The following is a 20,945-nucleotide window of genomic DNA, read 5'->3' as shown; positions in this document are numbered from 1 at the left end:
TTAGGCAAAAAAAACACGCTAAAAATCACTGATTTTTAGCGTGTTTTTTTTGCCTAAGTGTTTATTTAAAAAAATAAATTTTTTTAATTTTTTTTCATAACTTCTGTCTGCAGGTGGAGAAAAGACTGGCCATACTTCATGATGCAAGAGTTAAAATGTTTTCCTGTTAATAAACTTTTTGCCCCAACATGTTACTTGCATTTTGTGAAGAACAAGACATATATACACTTTAGGATCATTTATTTTTTCACAAATAAAGTTCTGAGCTGTTCCAAACATGCGTTATCCATCGGTGAATTCTGGAAAAAAAAGTAGAGTCAAGATACAATAGTTTAAGTCCAACATTAAAATAAATCATACTTTTCCTGTCAGTTGTCCTTTTCTCAGTCACCAGGCTGTCATCCCACTGTAAAAGGCAACAACATTAAAGCCACAGGAGGGGAAAAGAATCTGGAAATATTAGACATACTCATCTGCCAGCTTGGTGTTCCTTTTGTCCTCTGCAGTGGTAGAGACTAAATAATGATCTGGGGATTTTTAATTTTAGTACTCAAAAGCCCCTATCCAGTCTATTTTCCATGTCCTCCACCAACATCAAATAATCAGGGTCTTGATCTTTTGGTTGGGAGATATGGAAAACATACTGGACAGGGGCCCTCAAGAGTGGGGGAAGTTTGTCTTGGTAAACTTGGGTGGACCCTGAAGAAAAGATACAAAGTAGTTTTAGTACAGAGTACATGAAAATAATAACATGAAAGACATGGGTCCTACTTCTGCCTTGACTTCTTATCGATTTCACAACAGCTTTCACCTCTTCCACCGTCTCCGTGGCTTTAAACCTACAAAAAAAACACAGCATGATTAACCATTTTGATGCACAAATGACCTGCATTCATTTTACCCTAGAGTTCTTCCAGTCTTTCGTTTTTCCTCTTACACTGAGGAAAAAGTTATTTCACCATAACGGTACATTTATATAATGTATACCTTTCCCCTTCACTTTCTTAAAGACCTAAGGGCATAGACCTTTTCATTTTTAGTTAAAAATGTGGTTTTGACAAAATCAGTGAGAAATTCATTCAACAATAGCACAGGGTCATTTTTGACTCAAGTTTAAACATATAATAATAATAGGACATAGGCCCTGTCATCATTATCACAACACAAAAGCCTACTTGTCATCACAGTTTCTGCGTGTGATGACAAGTAGGCTTTTGTGTTGTGATAATGACGACAGGGCCTATGTCCGATTATTATTATTATATGTTTAAACTTGAGTCAAAAATGACCCTGTGCTATTGTTGAATGAATTTCACTGATTTTGTCAAAACCACATTTTTAACTAAAAATGAAAAGGTCTATGCCCTGAGGTCTTCCTTTAAGAAAGTGAAGGGGAAAGGTATACATTATATAAGTGTACCGTTTATTCCTTACAACTCCACTGATGGCACTTGTGGGTGTGAATTATCCACACAGGCTCTTGCTATTAAAAATCAACACCAAACCTGTTAATGTTTTCATTCGAAATTTGAACGTATCAATGAATAACAAGCTAATTGAGCAAAACCTTGAATACTAAACGCTGATGTTTAATTATGACGCGGATCGAGAAAACTGAAATTTAAATAAAAAAATGACTCACTTTGTGACAATCAGCTCGTCATGGCGCCGACAAGCCGCTCCTTTTTGGTCGTTTTGGCCACATTCTCGATGTTTCACAGCAGTCTGTGCTCGTTGAGGAACTGAAACACACAATGAAATGATTTCTTGTTAAACATAAAGAGGTATAGGTAACGCAATGCAGCCAAATTGTTTGCAAACATTTTGACGTCTCCATCCACGTGGTGCCACATCACGCCAGGGAAGTATGATCCCGTCCAAAAGCACCCTTCAAATGAGAACTGGGGCTTCGTAAACCCCAAATGACAAAATACCGAATGTGCTGCATTGTCCTGGAAGAACTTGATCAGGTCTTTCTTCGGTAAATCGTCACTTCTGAGCTGCTCTGCAGTAGACTGCCTTAAAGGCTGCTGGCTCATCCGCCATTTTGAAGACTGGGGGCGGTCCTTCGAACTGTGACCTCGGTCATGCCTGTTGAAAATAGAAACACAAACAAGACATTCTTTTCATAATAACCCGATTTAAATTAATACAAGTTATTATGAAAACAATTTAGTATTTTTGTGCTTTTCATATTTAAGCTTTAGTATTGCTACGTCTGAATCAATCTAACCTCAATAAGTATTTTATGGCTATAAAACCTTTACTGCAGCTACAGCTGCGACACAGCATCAATAATAATAAAAAGCATCATTACTAACCTTATACAATTGAAATATTATTTAGGAATAGTACGTACCATTGCTCGTGCAGCTCGCTACAGATAATTTGTTAGCTCTGGCTAGTCCACTCTATACCAGCCAATCATAGTTTGTGAAAGCGATGACGTATCCCTACGCCCACAAGGAGGCGTCGTTGTCGCCAACTCGAAATCTGATTGCTTAAAGCAAAAGTTTTATCGACGCTTATTTAAAGCTGCAGGGCCTGCAGAACTGACTGAAGTCCTCCATGTAGATTTCTGACCCTGGCAATTAATTGTGGCTGAAATGTGATTGGTTAAATGCTTAAATATGAAAACATACATCTGGAAGCAGTGCAACCAGAGGAAAAGCAATGAAAGCTGACAGAAAATTTGGAATTCATGGACAAAATATCTATGATTCAGATATTTTTTGGCCAGCAGAGGACTTGCAGGCCCTGACGGTCCACCACTGTTATATAGGCAGTTTTATCAATTTCTATGATGGATGTGCTAAACAAAAACATAACTTTGGGATGGGATCCAAAAGAACATTAAATAGTGCAGTCACATCTCAACACCATTTGGTCGATACGGAAGCAAATAAATATACATTTGAACCTGCTGTCATGGAAACGTAAAGGAATTTGCCGGCGCCGTACAGTACATTCCAACTAGTTTGCAGCGCGTGAAAAGCGTGCGGAGGAACTCGCCTTTACTGAACCGTGTTTATTAGCATTTACGCCCAAAGTGGCGTGCTTTTTGCATTTCTAGTGGGTGACTCATCACGACCCATCTGCACAATATCACGTGCAAATAAACAGCTTTGTTAAAAATGTAGCCTTATTGTTTCTGTCGGATTTACTGGTGCGCAGTTAGCCACAAATTTCCTTTCATCTTCTCATGTTTAAATGATTAGTTACGCTACGACGTTTCCCAGGAAACATTGACTAAATTTGCTAATCTAAAACATGTTTCTCCAGAGAGGTTCTACGCAAACACAATTCAATTGGATTGTTGCATAACATTCAAGAAACACACAATCTGCTTTAATTTCTGCATTCAAATATAAATAAATAAATGTGATAGTTCTAGTACTTTAAGACCAGTCCACCTGCTGCATTACACAAACATCCGATACGCATCCTTCCATCAGTGGGTGAGAAAATAAGAGAGGAGGCGTGGGGTGGCCTCCATTCTCAACGGCTGATTAAAGAGATCAGTGAAGCTAATTGCTACCTGTAAGCAGGAGCTCCCAGCAGTCTATCTGGACTCCGCTGATTTATTCATGTCACAAACTCCTTTAAATGGATCTTCTCAACTCGTGGTCTAGCTAGATAGGGGTCCTCTGTCATTTCCAGCCATTGCTGCAGTTGAGGTGGGCGATATCCTGAGTGGGCGTCGGCCGCTGAGATGTACTAAACATAACTGCGGGGGCATAAATCTAATCTAATGCATGTGATGCCTTCGGAGAGATCGTAAAGTTCACACGCGCAAGACACACATACATATGCATGAAAAAAAGCATCAGAGGGAAACTCGTGCTCCTCTTGAGAATTCAAGAACAGGAACCTGACTCGTCCCAGATGAAATGCTTCATGAAGTAAGGTGTGTCTCTTAAGACCCATGATTTTAGGGGGTGTTCCAGAACAAGCCATATTTTTCATCCATTCATCATTGCCCCGAATCACATGCTCGAGGGCCCATGTTTAAAATCTATTTACGCTTCCCTTGTGACCCCTTGGATCTTTCTATGACACGTGGTGGGCTTGGAGATGTCTGTAAAGATCAAGTTGGCAACTTTTGCTACATATATATAGTGAAGCAAAGTGAGAATGCTGACCCAAACTAGTGCAAAGCATTCACTCCACTCTAATTTGTCACTATTGAAGATTTCTTCACCAAAGGTAAATGGACTTAACATTTCTACCTTGAAGGCACTCAAAGCACTTTGACACTATATCATCATTTATACCTAATGATGACAGGCTCCGAGAGTAATGGGGGGCTCAGTATCTTGCTCAAGGAAACTTAGACAAGGTCACCAGGGAAGGGAACCGAACCCTCAACATCTGGGTTCTGAACGACTACTCTATTACTGAGGCACGTCTTAGGTCTTAGTACCTATTTTTTTAAACCTGCAGCAGTGACAGAGCCGTAAACGGTCCCTACTCTGAAAAATGATGTTTATATGTATTATTTTAAATATAATGAGACTTTATTCCTGTCCAGAGCAAGAGAATAAAGCCCATCCAGTATTTGCTTGGCTGCAACTTCTGGTTGGCCAGTCAAGGGATTACTTGATGACATCATGACAATGTCCATTACAGCAAACTGCCCATGTTTAATTGCTTCCGTAGACTTCCATAAGGGAAGGATTTTCCGCCACCAAGAAGATCCCTGGGTTGGGGGTTGGTTGGTGGGGCCAACTTGGATGAGGAACAAAGCTGTGGGGCTTCCATGCACCGTGGAGTGAGAGAATCTCAGGCTCTCTTGGGGTGGGGAGGGGGTTCTTCCTTCTTCACATCCTTGCCCCCCCGACGAAAAAAGAACACGGAAGCATTGGGCACTTTCCCAAACCGCTGAAAACAACACGGCCAAGCCAAAATCCCAGTTTAACATCGGAGAAAAGAAGTGGAGGAAAGTCATCCGGTGGCCGCCACTGTGGGAATGTTGTCAAGTGCGCTTTCCAGAGGGCTTGGGAATCCCACACCAGAGAGCAAACCTGTGGGCATGGAAAATTGCAGCCCCCCACCCCACGAGACCAAACATTTGAAAATACCATTTGATCACTAAAAGAGAGGGACCGACATGCATCATATTTAGTGCAATAAGGCGGCCCCAATGCGCAGTTGTATATTTTTAATGTGGATTGGAAAGGATGCTGAGCAAATTGCATTTGTAATTGCATCTGTATAAAATGGTTACATTTTTTAAGATAGAAATGGGATACAACTGCAAACAATGCATCAAAATTAGACAGTCTGCTAAGGATGGACTCTAAACAATCCATACGATATCGATTTTTTGGGGCTCCGATATTTGCCGACACTCCAAATAATGCTGCATTTCGATTCAACAGCTAGATTGTGAGTACTGCAGTATTAAAATGGTGAAATCGTGATTCCAGGTTTTGTTTTTCCAACCCCACGAGCCCGACTCATTCATCAAGGCTGATCATTACTTCTAATGTGCCATAGCATGTAACATTGACACCACTTGATATCGCACTTGTTAAAAAGGTGGAACCCTGTCTACAGCTGTTTTCCAGCACTTTTTCTCCACGTTTGGAAAGCACGGTTACTCGTTCCAGCCGAATGGTCGCACCGGACAGGCTTTATTGGGTACACAATAACTAAAACATCAGTCAAATGAGAGGGAACCAATTAAATGTAAGCGTCTCGTAACAGACGGCAAGAGTAATTACAGAGGCAATCACTTCACATCCTTCCTGCCACATTTCTGTATTACTAGCTCCTTTGGAAAACAGTCAAATTAAGTCTCATTAAGCCGCTTTCAGGTTTTTAATCAGCACGCCGTTTGTGAAGTCGAGCTAATATAGCCTACGTTATAGGTGCTAATTAGATTTTTTTAAAAGTTAAAAGATTTTTAGCGTCGCATGGCCGTAGTGCGCATGTGTGTTCTACGGATGCTGTAATTTGGGGGGAAACGGAGAGTTCCGGAATATCTTTGGAATGAGATCATGCGAATGAAAGGACAAGGCAATTTCTGAAAGGTAACTTGTGTAAGCTCAAAAGGACAGCTCAATTTTGCAAGCCAACGTTAACTCTTTCAGTGCTATTCACGGTGCTAGATGTCCATTTTAGTTCGCATGAAATGGACTGGACATGTACTGGCGTCAATGGCAGCAAGTGACTTAAAATGTAACAAAACAATCATGTAAATTAGAGTAAATCTAGGGCTTCCGCGATTGAGTAATCGGTAACGGGTCAATGATTAAATTGATTATTTTAATAGCCAATTACTCGTTTAAGAGACATTGTTGCCCAAAACTGTCCAAATCCTCTTTTTTTTTAGATCATTAATAGTCAATATTAACTCCTTTTTCAATATCTATTTATATCATTTAAAGGAAAATATATTTTAATGTATTTTCATTCAAGTTTATTTAAAATAAGAGTAAATATTCTTTTTATTTTTGCTTCCCACCTAAAAAATATGCATTTGTATCCTCTGATTTTTGCAATCCTCAATGTCTGCTAATCTTTTTAATGAATTAAAATAACATACTAAGAAACATTTGCTTTTGAATGTCTAGTTTTTGGTTGCAACGCACATTTTTATCACTTTTAGAGGGTTAAATGTGTATCAGAATATTCGATCCAAATCTGGTGTCGCATTGGTTCTTCCGACGTGAGGTGTCTTGGATCAACCGTGACCACTAAAGGAAGAACTGTCTCCTTAATGATGAATCACAGTCTGTGGAATCTTCTTTGGCCCGTGCTACTTCCTCAGAGGGAATGGACATGAAGAGTTTTTCTTCCACAAGAGGATTGACTTTTTCACAATTGGATCCCCAAATGTCCTTTGACACAGCCCTCTAATTTAACAGTAATGGACAAGTCCACATCAAGCAGCATCGTGCAATGTATTTGAAAGCGAAGCCTTCCCACAGGAAGACGGCGGTTTCATCCACCGCGTGCTCGAGCAGAGTTGCTGATTCTGTTTTGTGTCCGGGCGTCCTAAATAAGTCTTGAAATGGTGTCCTTAAAAAACGAGATGCAGCTGAAAACCGATGGAGACGGAAAGAAAACAAAAGGGGAAAGAGACGCACTGTCAAGTGATGCTGGCACCCTTGAAAGGAGGACAGTGCCATCTAGAGACCTCGGAAAAATAAACCGCAAAGCACAAACTACAAAGCGTTTAGTAATTCTACTTTTCAGATGGCTGCGGTAGGCAGTTCGCTGATGAAGTTTTTTTTTTAAATGTAATTTTCAAGTCATAAAAAAATTCCTAATAAAATGTTATGTAATCTTAACATTTGCCAATTAGAGTTAGAAAACACCAAATAAATAAGTGTGAACTTACTTGGGGAGAATTTCTTCGCATCCTGGTGATGCCAAAAGCCAGTCGAATCAATTGAGATAATGACAAGACTAGAAAGAGAGAACATCCGATTAATACAGCTTTTACTGAATATAAATGACACATACAACGCAAAATACAAATAAGTCTGTTCAGTAGCCATTCAGTGAACATACAAAGAGGAACCGGCATATTTGTGCCCATTATGATAAATGCACTTTTTCAAGCATAGTATTACATTAGCACTGAATATCTCTCTAGTCATTTGTTCCTATTCAGATATGATATTCTCCAACAATAATTGCACTAAAACCGTTTAGTTCAAATGTATACAAGTACATCGAACAACGACTGACTAAATAAATAGGTAGTATACATACATTATACATATGCATTGCGATATTGTGTCCAGAAGAGGCAGCATCTCTTGTCGTCTCAGTTCCGGTGAAGCAAAAAGTTCTTGATGGCTTCGGGAAGCGGCAGCGTCGGTATGTGGCGCAGACGCTTCTTGCCCATCGCTCTGCGGATGGCCACGCGACACACGTGGGTTAACCTGCGAGGGCATCCTGAAATCAAAGACATTTTGCCATATTACAGTAATTTCATTCACTCATTACCAGTTAATTTCCCTGTATTAACATGAACACCATTTAAGCAAAAATAAAACAGCACTATACTAATTTTGACCTTTAACTGACCCCTAGCTTCCAGGAAGGTCCTGAGGGCTTCCGTATCCAGCTTCCTTCGGTTGGGAGCTTCCAGTTGCGACTCATCCACGGCCACGTACTCGGTTCGTGCCCCGTGGTCCAGCAGTATCTGCACGAAGGCCGCCTCGCATCCGTGTTTCAGCACGGCGTCCAGCATGCAGGAGGCCAGGCCGTGGCTCAGGGCGTCGTGGCAAACGGGCCCCGAGTAGTTGAAGTCGGGCTGTGCGCCGGCTTCCAGCAGCGCCCGGAAGCAGTGGAGGTGGTGGTAGGCGGCGCTGATGTACAGGGGGCACACCACCAAGGTGTTGAGGGTACGAGCGCTAAGCAGCAGGCGGGGGCCCAGAAGGTGGTCCATGTCCACGTCGGCGTTAAAACTGAAACGTCCAATCATTTAGAAATTCTACGCAGCGAGACTGTATTGTTTAGATTTGCTAAAAAAAAGACAATAAAGGCAACGGCGACCGTCTTTCGAGCGAACCTGATGAGTTCCCGCAATACATCAAGGCGGCCGACACGCGCGGCGTGGTACAGCGGTGTGCTGCGATGGTGGCGGCTCCCATTGGGGTTGGCCCCAGCCTCCAGGAGGACGCGCACGCAGTCGCGGTGGCCGTTCACCACGGCCACGTACAGCGCCGTCTGGCCTTTGACGTCCACCGAATCCACCTCGGCCCCCTGGGCGATCAGGTAAGCCACGCAGGCGGCGTGCCCCGTGGTGGCCGCGATGCGTAGGGGTGTGCACGGCAGGCAGCCGCAACACCACACCGATTTCTCATTGATGCGCCTGAAAGAAAAAGAGGGGGCAAAGTGTGGGTGTTTTCGGGTTCAACACACCCGCCAGGTGTGTAGCCATCGTCATCTCCGCCCCTTCCGTCAAATGAACGAAGCTTACTGTCGGAAGGCGTCCTCCTCCAGCAGGTTCTGCAGGGTCTCCAGATCGCCCACGTGGGCGGCGTTGTGCAGGCGCATGTCGTCCTGCTCCAGAGGTTTATCGCAAAACTGCTCCTCAAGCCATTCCTTCAGGTGGCGACCTGGAAAAAAACTTAGTCAGTACCAAAACGAGATCAGAAACGGATTCATGAGCATTCGATTGAATTGGAACTTCAACGATTATCCTCATGAATGTTGTTCATCCACCTTCAGTGTGCTCTCCTAAATTACCTGCCTCAGTGCGAACGGGCAAATCCGAAATGGTGATGAGTGGAGGCGAATGGCATCGAGGTGGCTCGTCCACTTGGAAATCGGGTCGCTCGGCCATGCTTCGTGGTCCGGCGGAAGGGATTGGGGGTCTTTTGCTTGAAAACGGGGATCCGAGCAACGAGGAGAGGCGAGGGGCATGAAATTAAACAAAATTGACGGTGCGGACGCGCGTCAGCTGAGCGAACCACGTTACTTCCGGGTAGAAGTGAGCTAAATTTAAAGGGACAGGACACTAAAACAGATTGTTATTTTATTTTTTTGTGGTTTGGGCTTTACAGTTAAGATAAAAAAGGTAAATCAACCGTTAAATTACCTAATCTTGAAGATGTGTGTCCAAATTATGGTCCTTGACACCAACTATTCAGTTTTTATTGGCTTACCCCAAAAAAATCATAAGGAAATAGAACATGGCCCGCACAAGAAGCTTAATTTCAGTCTACACTGCTTTTCAGTGTTTTGGTATACAAAACATAGATTTTAAAAAGTTACAAATAAATACAAATCTGTATCGCAATATCTTTATACCGCTAGATTATTCTGAGATAAGGCTTATCCCTTTCACTGCCATTGACAGCTATAGACATCCAATCCATTGCAACACAACACTTGTGTAAAAAGTGTGTAAGGGACAACCCTATTGATCAAACTGCAGAAAATCAAATCCATAAAGGCCCTTTCTTCTTAAATGGGTGCCCTGTATTACGTTTAGACAAAGTGAGGCCGACGTTAAAAACATAAAGGTCAATATAAAAGCTTAAAGGGTTTATGGGGCTACTTTACTGCGCTGAAAAGTGTACTCGCTCATTAGCAACTTCAACCATTGTGGATCTCAAAAGTCAAACCAGCTTTTTTGGGGGGTGGGGGTATTAGAAAGGCTTCAAGCTGATGGTCTTCCATTGAGCTGCTCAATGCGGTTCCAATCCACCTGTTGAACACGAAGCTGAGAGCAGGTGCCTCCAGTGAGGCGCACCCACTTGAATCTTTTGACTTACATGCTAAGATCGGCTTTAAAAGGTAATTAAAGTGGCATTTTAGTATGTCTTGTGTGTGGTGGCAGCTGTTTTAGGTCTCTAAATGAGGTGTAAATGTTAATATTAGTCCAGGATAAGTTTGTGGCAGTCATTTATTGTTATACTTCACTACAAAAAACTACATTTTCTGGACTACGATACAATCTCTACATGTATATGTACTTCCGACAGTAAGCTGTATACAGTCTACATAGTTATTTTACAATAGACTTGGAAGAATATTTGCTGCCTCACCAGAAAAAAAAATCTGACTTAATTGTTATGATAAATTATTTGATGTGGTAAGTTTTACATTAAAGTACAATCATTTCAATTCCAGCTTTTAGTTAAACTACCACACATTCAACCTAATTTTAAAAAGCTTTTAAAGTATTATAGATGAGGAGTATAGTTACATAGATAGTAACATTTTCTAAGCCACAAAACAAGACTGACAGTAATTTCAGTAGATATGACTGACAGTGATCTGAAATGGAGCAAATGCTTTTGTTTTATTTTGCTAAAAGCAGACCTAAAACCTCACACAAAAACGGTAAACTCGTTTTCAAAAGCAGAAAACTTACCACATTCTAATTGGAAATCTGTAGCGTAAATAGAAACGTTTTAATTATATAACACACCACGTAACATGCACTCATTCATTCATACACCAAGTGAAAGCATGATGTCGAAAATTGTTTTAAAAAAAATGGGGTTCAGATCAGGTACATAAATACAAGTAAAAACTATATTTTTTGGCCATGTTCACAATTTCATGAGTACATGGTTTTCTTTCCAAATTTGACTGCAAATTGTCATTCATTCATCCATATAATCAATAATTAGTATGTTTATAGACTCTTACATTGTAATCATAATGATAAAATAATTGCTAACTTCACTATTTATACATAAAAGTGCAGCTGTGCCTGAAAAGTGGACCTGAAAACAAACACTACTTGAACACAATGGAACTATTGCAGGAAAAGCTTGTGAAGTGATACAATATTTGGAATAAAACTGAATGATCTACGTGTGCCATTTCAGCTACATTAATATCCCAGAGAGACCAATAAATGTCTAGTATAAATGGAAGGAGGTCGTGGAGTCGCCTTTTGTGACCAGTTATACTTAGTATACATTCATACAGATCGGAATAGTGGCAAAAATAATCTTAAAAAAGGAAGAAAACATTCATTATTGCTCATTTTGGAGTTCTGCGCAATCAAGACTGCAAAGTGAACTGTTCCCCACAAAATGAATTTTTTTTGTTAACCCACTCTAGTGGTCGGGACTGAGTATCTGCATTGTCGTTACCATGTAATATAACTGTTAGTTTAGTACCCAATTTATTAATGATCACCCTTTTTTAATGAAAAGTTAGGGCGCTATACAAATTGTGACTAATCACTGAATGTAATAATGTGCAAGTGCCATATTTTAAAATGGTATTCATAATAAAACACAGATGACATATGAGGAAAATCTGAGAATTTTTTTAAACAGAAAAATAGGTTGACATATTGCGTTCAGCTTCTATTCACAATTTGTTTAGTGTCCCTACTTTTTCAGTATTTGCTTTGTGTTTTTGATCGGAACTATTTGCAATAAAAGGGAAACTTGCTGTTTTCCAGCCCCAAAATAACTTCTAGCCCGAAGTCAGCTGGGATAGGCTCCAGCTCCCCCCGCGACCCTAGTGAGGATAAAGCGGTTCAGAAAATGAGATGAGAGGAATAGATTTCTCACATTAGTCCGAGGAAGAGGAGGAGATGATTCCAGTAAGCTTCTTCTGAATCTCCTCTTCATTTTTCAGTATGTTGGACCTCTTTGCACAAATGCTGTCCTGGCAATCTTTCATCTGTTGGTCTAGCTCATGAAGTTCTGCTTTAAGAGGTTCTAACGCCCATTCGGTCGCTCTGCACAAGCAGGAAACATTGAATTGAATGGGAATGTGAAATTCAGACTAAAAAAAGAGCAATTCTAGTATAGCATTTTTCTTTTTTGGGTGATCATTTAGTGTGTTCTTACTTCTGCGCTTCTAACAAAGCCTGTGCATGTTCCTTGTTCTCCCTACGCCAACTTTGGAGCTCGACTTGCATGGCGTCAATGTCCTCCTGCACGTAGTCCATGATCTTCCCCAAAGGCAGCGCGCTCTGACACACCGACTGGATGGACGCACGCAGACGTTCCACCTCCCTGGAGACCAGGTCCTTCTCTTGCTTCAGGGCTTCTTCTGATAGCAACTTCTGAATATGGAAGCGAAAGACATGGTCAATTTTGTTTAATAAGTGATTCAAAACGTGAGTGAAATAGCGACACAGAAATTGTTGATGAAAGTGTAGTGGGATATCCACCTCAACTTTGTTCTCGGCCTTATTGCCGTTATAGTTTCCTTCATAGGCCAAGTTGGGAAAAAAAACAGGACTAATTGTAAGTCCAAGTACTATTCAACGCAGGTTCTCCTAAAACTCCTTTAAAACCTAATAACATCAGCAGCATTTTAATGACAGCTTCATTTAAAAGTTGACGATTTCAAAGCTAAAACGTTACACAGGAATGTTACAAACTAGATGGGTTGGAGTCGGGGGGGAACCTCGATGACAAAAAAGTAGGAGTACCTCCCTTAACAGGCAGCAAAGCCGAGGATGTTTGCTCAGCTGGGCTTGTCCGAAAGCCTCGACAATCTCTAAGTGTGCCTATACGTGTGTGTATGAATAAGAAGTCTGACACACACGTCCATGCAGACATAAACACACATTCAGGCAAAGACACACACACACACACACATCCCCCACCTGCACTCGCAGTCCTTGTTTATTTTAGTAACAAGCTGTGGCACCGAGGTTATTTTACTACAGTATTGAGTAACAACCGCCACACTTAGTGGGCCTTTCAAGTTGGACTCATGGCTCACGTCCACGGCGGCGCAGACACCTGCCACGGCCGGTGCGGTAGACGCTAAACGACGGCCTTTCCTTCCCGGGGGAGGGGGGGAAAGGGCGAGGTCACACGGGTAAACAATGTTGACTATTCAGTCGCGGCATTTGCAGAAAGCTTGTGAGTTTGCCATCTTTTTTTTTGGTTCTCCGAATCCAAGGGTTGAAAAGCCTGGGCCTGGCGGTTCACCGTCGAGGTGGGTGGCTTTGCACTGGGTGAGAACCCTGCAGCTACATAAACACCGCAGTTCCTCCAGGATTTCGGTTCGGTCGGCGCAATGCACATGATACTGGGCCTGGTGTTCACATCTTTACTTGCTACAAGTTTAAGTCATTTCTCTTGTATGACATTAATCATTTGGTGGTGTGCACAATAGATGTCTACAAATTAAATAGGGAAAATGTGCCATGTTGTGTTCCATTTACTTAACATTGGAAATGTGGCACAGTAATTATAATACATAAGAAAAAGGAAATAACTACTTTGCGTTGAGTTTGAAAGAGACATTCCTTATATCAGGGGTGTCAAACTTGGGTTGGTTCGCGGGCCGCATTAACATCACCTCCATTTCATGTGGGCCGGACCATTTTAGATCTAATATCTAGATTTTTTTAAAAAAAATTAAAATTGGATTAAAAGAACTGGATCAAAAGCCCTATATAGTCCGTTTTTATAGATCTAAAGCAATGTTTATTTGCTTTTTTTTCTTCGTATTGGAAAATGTATTTTAATCATGTTTTTTATTTAACATAATGGAAAATATTTGTATATTTATTTTTAGATTTTACAAAATGCTTTTTGAACTAAAAACACAAAAGGAAAAAAAATGGAGTGAAAAATTGCAATGATTGATTTTAAAAAGGGGAAAATCAGGAAATGTAATGTACATCTATCATCATTTGAATTTGATCCTAAAATAGAAACTCATGATTTACTTTCTCGGGCCGCACAAAATAATGCGGCGGGCCAGATTTGGCCCCCGGGCCGCCACTTTGACACCTGTGCCTTATATATAGTGTAATACTCGAGAAATTACGGTACCTCTCTTACTTTTGTGAACATGTGAGACTGTTAAAGGTCTTAAAAAGCTCACTAAGGGTATGCAAGAATGAAATGTCCTTTTTTTCCATTTTCTCATGACGACCCATAATTGTGCCACTTAATATAACTTCCTAATCATTCTCCTCCTGACTCGAACTGAAATTCCACGAATACCAATACCATGCGATATTTAAACACCCAAAGAATGAACATGATTAATTGAATGTCAGGTTCATTTCCTGATGCGCTCCAGAAATACCCCTCGATGTTTATGAAGCGTTGCAGAGCAGAATATTTATTTTTTCGACAACTCTACAGAGTATTCCAGCCTCTTTCCTCTCGCTCTGTGGTGCTCACTCAACAACCGTCCATTTATAAGTCACTGGGTTTATTTATATGTTACAAACCGTCATCAAGCCAAATTTCAGAGACGGGGGGAAAAGAGCGTACAAAATTCTTACGAAAACGTAGCTGCTTTGAGAGGTAAATTATGTGCACGTAAAAAGGACAAGGATCTTAAATGTGGTAAATATACAAAAGCTCCAATGGGGTCAAGGCCAGGTCGAGTCCACAAACATACGACATCAAATGTCTTACTACTTCTGTTAGTAGAATTTGATTAGTTGGAGAGTTACAGTAATGTCAATTCCCAACTGCATTTTAATCAGACACAAACGTCAGCGTTTCTGCTCTGAGGTCAAAGCACTCAGTGACGAATTGCGGCGTCTGAAATTTCAAACCCGACATAAAACCAGGAATGAGCAAGTTCAATATTTACATTTTTGAACCGGCACGCTCTGCCGTGATTACACGAGGAAAAATGACTCCATTAAACTGACGTCTGCGCACTTTCATGTCAGGAAGGAAGTCATTTTAGTTCTATACGCAGCTGACGAGGGAGGGGTCTCCTGAATACGACCGGCGAGCGAGGGCGCATACCTGCTCCAGTCTATCTTTGGAAACCGCACTGGCTAGTCTGAGATGTGTGTTTTGACACTGAAAACCGAGAAGATAGAATTAGAAAAATGAGTGCATAAACCCTACAAGGTCTTTTTTTAAAATTTCGGATATAAAAAATAGCTAGGTTGGGGGAGGTTATTTGAAATAAAAATGACATGACAGTTCATGTTGGCTGACATCGAACCTGAGATGTGTTTAATAACAATGACATCAGAGGCCATGGTCGAGGGGGCCTCTCTCCATGAATGACAGTCCAAAACAGTTAGGGGTGGGCTCGGAAGGGACGAGGGAGAGTGCGCTTCAATGGAGAGGACCACCCAAAGCAGACAAAACTCTCACGTGTGCAACAACAATGAAATACTGCTGACGAGACGCTCATACGCGACTCAAGACAATGATGCAGAAACATACACAATCCCTTTTTAACACAGCCAGAGTCCAAATGCAGCTCGACTAACAACTACGCCGACAGAAAATGAAGGACACCCACAGTTTTCAACACCTACGGGGGTCAGCAACCTGCGGCTCCAGAGCCACACGTGACTCTTTTGTACAGTGACAAATATCAAATGTCAATTTAGACCATTTTTATAGGGCTGGTCATCACGCCATTGTCATTTGTAAAAATCAAACTACTACTTACTATACTGTGTGTCATTGAATGTTATGTTTTTGTTCAAATGGAGACTATTATTTTGTTTTATCTGATAGAGTAAGAGTTGATGGATTGCCTAAAGACAAATGCTAAATAAAGGTTAACATTATACGCCGTCTTATTTCATTTGAACTGTAAAAATAATTTGTGGCTCGTGGTGGTTGCTTTTCAGTGGGAGTCAGGTACACACGGATCTATGAAATATAGAAAAGTTCCCCCCTTTCTGACCTACACGGGTCAACAAATCTTTAAAGTCAATATACAACTCAACCACCGACCACTTGAACAGAAATGTTGCATTTTATTTTCCACGTGAAGTGCAGATTAAATCTCAAACATCACTCGTTATGAAACGAGTTGGCAACTATTTTATCACATAAAGCAGAAGTGTTTTTGTATTTGGGCCTTTGTAAAGGTATTGAGAAAGACCAGAACGTATTTAGCTCCAGACATCTTAATGTGTGCATCAGTTGCGTACGTGTGTGGTCCACGTGAAGCCACACTTGCCTGTCAGGATATTAGACCTTCAGCATTACTTGGAGGGGAACATTTTTGTGGTTTGGAGGCAGCGTAATTGCACCTCGACACCAACTTTGTTTACATCTCCTCTGAGTGATAATAACCAGGGTTGCACGGTACATTTCAAAGGCGGCCCAGGCAGTTGCCATTTGGAGACATTTTGCAAACGTCTGATTAAACTCATTGATAGGCCCACTACTCTGACAAGATTGTTAAAGCGCGCCCTCTTGTGGACCAACAAGGAAAAGCGAGAAAGCTGGACAGTACCTCTTTTGATTTCATGGAGGACGATGATGAAGCTTCAAAGTCTTTTTTGGTTTCGAGGATTTTTTTCACGAGTCCGCCTGCATTAACAGAAATATTAGCAAACAATTAGCAAATAATCATTCCTTGCGAAACAAAGAGGAAAATAACATTACTATACCATGTGGTTCGTCACTATTAAGGATTTGTGCAGGTTCCTGTAAGGAAAAAGAAAACATATTCATGCGCTATTTGAATGCAGATCAACGAATAATGCTAATATGTGAGTGTATTAGTTATCAGTGACCTTCTCGTCAGCATCTGCCGGTTCAGGGACCGCCTCACCCACAAGAAACTGTTTATCTTCCTCATCTTCATCATCAGATGGCTTCTTTCCCTCCCTAATGACTGACGACTTGGCACTAGAAAGCCTGAAAAAAGATAATAACTGAGTCAATATTAATGCAATTTTGTTTGTCAGACAATTAAAAAGAAATGTCAGATAACAAACACAGAAAACAGCACACGGTCGGGTCACCTTTCGGCAGGGGGTCCTTCGACAAAGCTTTCTTGTTTCTTGACTTGAGGAGGAGCCGCACGAGCACTGCCAGGTCGTGTGGTTCGCTTACTGATGCACAATAAAATTGAAGGTGATGATCTTTCTTCTCGTTTGCAAAATAATAATTTTGTGTAAAAAGAAAAGGAGCAGGTTGCCATTACAGACCTGGAGGTCATTTGACTTGGAAACGTGGCGCCTGCATCTACGCTGTCCTTGGGAAGCTGAGCATCTGCAAAAGGTCAGCAAACTGGTGTTTAGTTTACAAGTTTGAGTAAAAACTATATCAAATTGAGTGTGGATACTTACCCCCATCACTGTCAGATTCATCTGTTGAGAATGAGAATTTTGATTTGCACAAAGTTGGGGAAAAATAATGAAGGAATACAATGAAATAGACATGTTTTGTGAGATAAAAGCTTACTTACCTTGTCCTGCAATTCTAGGTTTCCTCCGTTGTCCTTTGGCAGAAGATGGCCGAGGTATTTTTGTTGTACTGTCAACTTGTGAGGCCTATAGAAAATAGGATTCCCTTTTTTTAGACAAAGGCCATCTGTCCAGCTACATAAAACCAATGGCTTTTTATATCAAGGGTCAAATTCACCCACTGTAATCAAAAATGGTCAACATTTTTATGAAAGACTAATGATAAGGTCAATTATTTGTGGTAAAGTTACCTGGTTTTCAACATTGTCTGCAGGCTGTTCGCACAAAAACACAACTTTATAACAAAATATTGCTATTTTACACGTTACACTCGAATTCTATTTATCACTTGCAGACATCAACTGACGAGAAGATTATGACAACCAAATAGCCACACTACAAAATTTAGGCCCACACTTATAATCGTTCTTCTACTGGACTGAATACCTCATCAGTCTCCTCTGGTTCCTTCCAAGAATAAGAGGTGGGTCAATAGAAGGAAAAATAATTCTTAATACAAAATACAGAGATTGCTATCAACTTTTTTGAACAGGAATATTGTGTTTAAAAGGGTAAAGAACTTACAAATGTTGTTCTGGAATCTTCCTCGGTGGCTTTTGGTGGTCCTTCTGATATTCTATCCTTTGAACGCAGACATTTATTTTCCTATGAGAAACATCTACTGGCTCCAATAACAGTTTTCTTGATTTTCAGACAAACCTTGTGACTTTCTCTCTCTTGACTTCGATTCTTATCGTCGCTCTCTTTGCGTCTTTCTGCCTCTTTGTCTCGTTCTCGCCGTTTGCCCCTGCTTCTTTCAGCGTCGCGCTGAGAATCCCGTCCTCGCGTTCTGTCTTGACTATTGTCTTGCTCTCTTTCATGCTCTTTATCCTTCTCCTTGTCTATGTGTTTCCCTCTCCTTTTGTCTTTATCCTTGTCTGGCGCCCGTTCGCGGCTCCTGTCCCGCTCGCCGTCTTTGCCCCGGTCCCGTTCACGTCGGTGGTTCTTGCCGGAACGCTCCCGGTCGTGACGGTGGTCTCTCTCTCCATCGCGACGCTGTCTCTCCGGCTCTCTGGGATGGTCCGGGTCCTTGTCTTCTCTGCTACCGCTGCGTTCGATCCTCTTCTTTTCCCGATTTAGTCAACAGTCAGTCAGCTGATATTGAATATTAAACAACAAAGACCGTAGAAATGGATTTTCTTCTTACCTCTCGTTCGGACGACTGATGTTCACGTCCTTCTCGATTTTCTTTGTCTTGAGACTTAGACGTGGGCTTAGTTTTCAAATCCACCTTATCTCCGGAAAGTACTCGTTTCACTGCCTCCTCACTGGAAAGCTGTAGATGAAATACCAATAGTAATTTGAAAACTGAACTACAGGGAATATTCTACAAAACAACCACTTACTCCCTAGGTCCCTATTTATCTACATATTCACCCATTCCTGGATACATTTGAATTACTTTATAGTTCTTCCTAAGGTAGTTGTTTCAACTTTGTCCACAGAATTCACACTTTTGAACAAATGGGATGTTTCAGATGGTTATAATGAACAAACCTTGTTGAGGCAACACTTGGCGATAACCTGCAGCAGCTCGTTGGTCTTTTCAGGCTCGTGGCCGGCGACAATGCGTGCCGGCTTTGCGGCAAGAGGTTCGCCGCTGACGAGCGTCACGACGTCGATGGCTTTTTGAAGAAAAGCGATTTTAGACTCTTTGTCCTAGAGAAAAAAAAAGATGAGTCGTTCCCCATTGCAAAGAACTGTATTGGGTTTCTAGTCAACACTAACTGTGTCACATTAAGACTATACAACAAGCCTGCATTCACAAGCAACACGAGAAGGCTTTTTGTTATGTTGATCGGCTTATCTACAGGTGAGTGAAATTCACAATGCTTCAAGAGGTAGAAGAAATTCAAGGTGACAGTTAGTTATGACGTTGGCTGCCATTGACAGCGCATAATGTCCAATTCATTTGAACTCGGAGGGTTGACATTGAGTACATCACACTCCTAAATGAATTGTGGGGAATATATATAGCAGGATATTCATGGTTACCTTTACATTATCTGACTTCAGTTCATTGTCTTTGTACAGCCCCTTCAGGAAACCAGTAGTTCTGATGATCTGAAAGTAAGAAGCACGAGAACATATGAATAATAGTCATTGGGAAATGTTTAATTGTGTAATAAGACTCCGTTAAAATAGTTGCGAATGCTGACACATTGTGGTTTATCAAATATACATGCAGACATAGTGAAATACAACACGACGTATCTGAAGAACACCACGGCTGTCACAATTTAAAAGCAGTATTTGTATTCATTACAATTGTAATTAGATTAGTAGCATTATATTGATTCATACATGTATTTAAAAGGATCATTTAAAAATGTAATATAACAATTGCTTATACTTTTATCAGATGACCAAAAATAGTTATAATAATAAAGTAATATGAAGGTGCCCGAACCGCTCAAAAAAGCCCCTAAAACTGCTCTAAAATTGTTAAATTTTACCACATTTTTGAATCATCACTGCCCAGTGCCTATAGCAGAAATGTTTAATGCTACTGAGGGTGAATTTGAAGTCGAGTTTTAAATCAGATGACCTCGTTCTTTTTCCTAAAGCATTTATCAACCACCGCCTGACGACAACATTGTTTGCACGGCGGCATTAGCAACGGGACGACATCAGCCAAAACGCCATTTCTCGGTGGATCGTTCGGTGATAATGCACGGAAGCAGCCCAAAAATGCTTCCCTATATAGTTGAATGTATTTTGTAGCACCACCATTGCATGCTAGCAGACTTAAAATGACTAAAATTGGAAACCGGCTGGGGCGATCGGAAGATCGCGAGTAAACCTACTTCTCATTGGCTGCTATGTTGCACGTCAAATGTGCAGATTCGTCACAAAACGTCAGATTTTGAATAGAAATAGGACAGCATCATTCTCACCTCAGTGAAGATGTCGTGCAGGTATCGAAAAGGTGGTTTACTGAGCAGTTTTTCAGTAAGCGGTGGTTTCTTAATCACCTTTCCTAGTGTGTCCTGCGTCTTTTTAACAATAGATGCGTTCATTGTAGCGGGGTTTTCATTAACGCGATAAATTAGAAATAAAACAAACAAAACAAACAAGCGCGGCTTATTTACTAACACGCTTGCGCACTTGAGAGGGAGGCGCGTTCAAGTTCCGTTTCTTATTCTACGGACAATTCCAGTAGTTTCAATCTACCAAGCTCAGTATGCTGCCCTCTCTTGGAGCTGACACGCATTAGATTTAAAAAAATACTAAATTCAACAAAACTAAATAAAATAAAATACAAAATACATTACACTCTACAGAGGTG

The 20,945-nt window shown here is 41.1% G+C and overlaps 3 protein-coding genes across 12 annotated transcripts in view; 1 reads left to right on the top strand and 2 right to left on the bottom strand.

Annotated features, from left to right (window-relative positions):
- Window positions 1-276, top strand: part of hdac4 (histone deacetylase 4) — a 99,390-nt gene extending 99,114 nt beyond the window's left edge. For all 6 annotated transcript variants that reach the window (XR_013304526.1, XR_013304525.1, XR_013304524.1 and 3 more), the window contains one exon: window positions 114-276. The gene's annotated coding sequence lies outside the window, so the exon portion shown is untranslated. The remainder of the gene's footprint in view (window positions 1-113) is intronic.
- On the bottom strand, window positions 224-10,322 carry asb1 (ankyrin repeat and SOCS box containing 1). 4 transcript variants are annotated; one of them, XM_077616474.1, is made up of 13 exons: window positions 9,211-10,322; window positions 8,942-9,080; window positions 8,531-8,833; window positions 8,044-8,426; window positions 7,726-7,911; window positions 7,349-7,416; window positions 2,360-7,045; window positions 1,935-2,091; window positions 1,643-1,742; window positions 772-839; window positions 470-699; window positions 361-406; window positions 224-299 (listed from the first exon to the last, which is right to left on the bottom strand). In XM_077616474.1, exons 1-5 carry the CDS (start codon window positions 9,305-9,307, stop codon window positions 7,781-7,783), a joined length of 1,053 nt encoding a protein of 350 aa, XP_077472600.1. In that variant the 5' UTR covers window positions 9,308-10,322; the 3' UTR covers window positions 224-299; window positions 361-406; window positions 470-699; window positions 772-839; window positions 1,643-1,742; window positions 1,935-2,091; window positions 2,360-7,045; window positions 7,349-7,416; window positions 7,726-7,780. The 4 variants fall into 4 exon arrangements, with proteins under 4 accessions (XP_077472600.1, XP_077472599.1, XP_077472597.1 ...); XM_077616473.1 differs by lacking the exon at window positions 9,211-10,322 and having other exon boundaries at window positions 1,822-2,091; window positions 8,942-9,146; XM_077616471.1 differs by lacking the exon at window positions 9,211-10,322 and having other exon boundaries at window positions 2,360-4,881; window positions 8,942-9,146.
- Window positions 10,323-11,598: 1,276 nt separating this feature from the next.
- Window positions 11,599-20,773, bottom strand: LOC144087365 (TRAF3-interacting protein 1-like). Of its 2 annotated transcripts, none has more exons than XM_077617814.1 (15): window positions 20,554-20,773; window positions 19,652-19,720; window positions 19,154-19,315; window positions 18,804-18,932; window positions 18,317-18,721; window positions 18,182-18,238; window positions 17,599-17,683; window positions 17,480-17,500; window positions 17,339-17,402; window positions 17,153-17,242; window positions 16,922-17,045; window positions 16,796-16,832; window positions 16,639-16,715; window positions 12,288-12,505; window positions 11,599-12,175 (listed from the first exon to the last, which is right to left on the bottom strand). In XM_077617814.1, exons 1-15 carry the CDS (start codon window positions 20,674-20,676, stop codon window positions 12,007-12,009), a joined length of 1,830 nt encoding a protein of 609 aa, XP_077473940.1. In that variant the 5' UTR covers window positions 20,677-20,773; the 3' UTR covers window positions 11,599-12,006. The 2 variants fall into 2 exon arrangements, with proteins under 2 accessions (XP_077473940.1, XP_077473941.1); XM_077617815.1 differs by having other exon boundaries at window positions 18,317-18,718.
- Window positions 20,774-20,945: the final 172 nt, after the last annotated feature.

Source organism: Stigmatopora argus, chromosome 13, assembly GCF_051989625.1.
Source record: "Stigmatopora argus isolate UIUO_Sarg chromosome 13, RoL_Sarg_1.0, whole genome shotgun sequence".
NCBI lineage: Eukaryota > Metazoa > Chordata > Actinopteri > Syngnathiformes > Syngnathidae > Stigmatopora > Stigmatopora argus.
The sequence above is the reverse complement of the archived record's forward strand: the minus strand, read 5'-3'. Positions and strand labels throughout refer to the sequence as shown.

Excerpts from the sequence above, each read along its gene's own strand:
- asb1 (XM_077616474.1), bottom strand. The coding sequence starts at position 9,307 with ATGGCCGAGCGACCCGATTTCCAAGTGGACGAGCCACCTCGATGCCAT. Across the intron at positions 9,081-9,210 it reads GCCCGTTCGCACTGAGGCAG|GTCGCCACCTGAAGGAATGG; the intron begins GTAATTTAGGAG and ends GTTTTTTTCCAG. Across the intron at positions 8,834-8,941 it reads GAGGAGGACGCCTTCCGACA|GCGCATCAATGAGAAATCGG; the intron begins GTAAGCTTCGTT and ends TTTTTCTTTCAG.
- LOC144087365 (XM_077617814.1), bottom strand. The coding sequence starts at position 20,676 with ATGAACGCATCTATTGTTAAAAAGACGCAGGACACACTAGGAAAGGTG. Across the intron at positions 19,721-20,553 it reads TGCACGACATCTTCACTGAG|ATCATCAGAACTACTGGTTT; the intron begins GTGAGAATGATG and ends TCTTACTTTCAG. Across the intron at positions 18,722-18,803 it reads ATCAGTCGTCCGAACGAGAG|AAGAGGATCGAACGCAGCGG; the intron begins GTAAGAAGAAAA and ends AATCGGGAAAAG.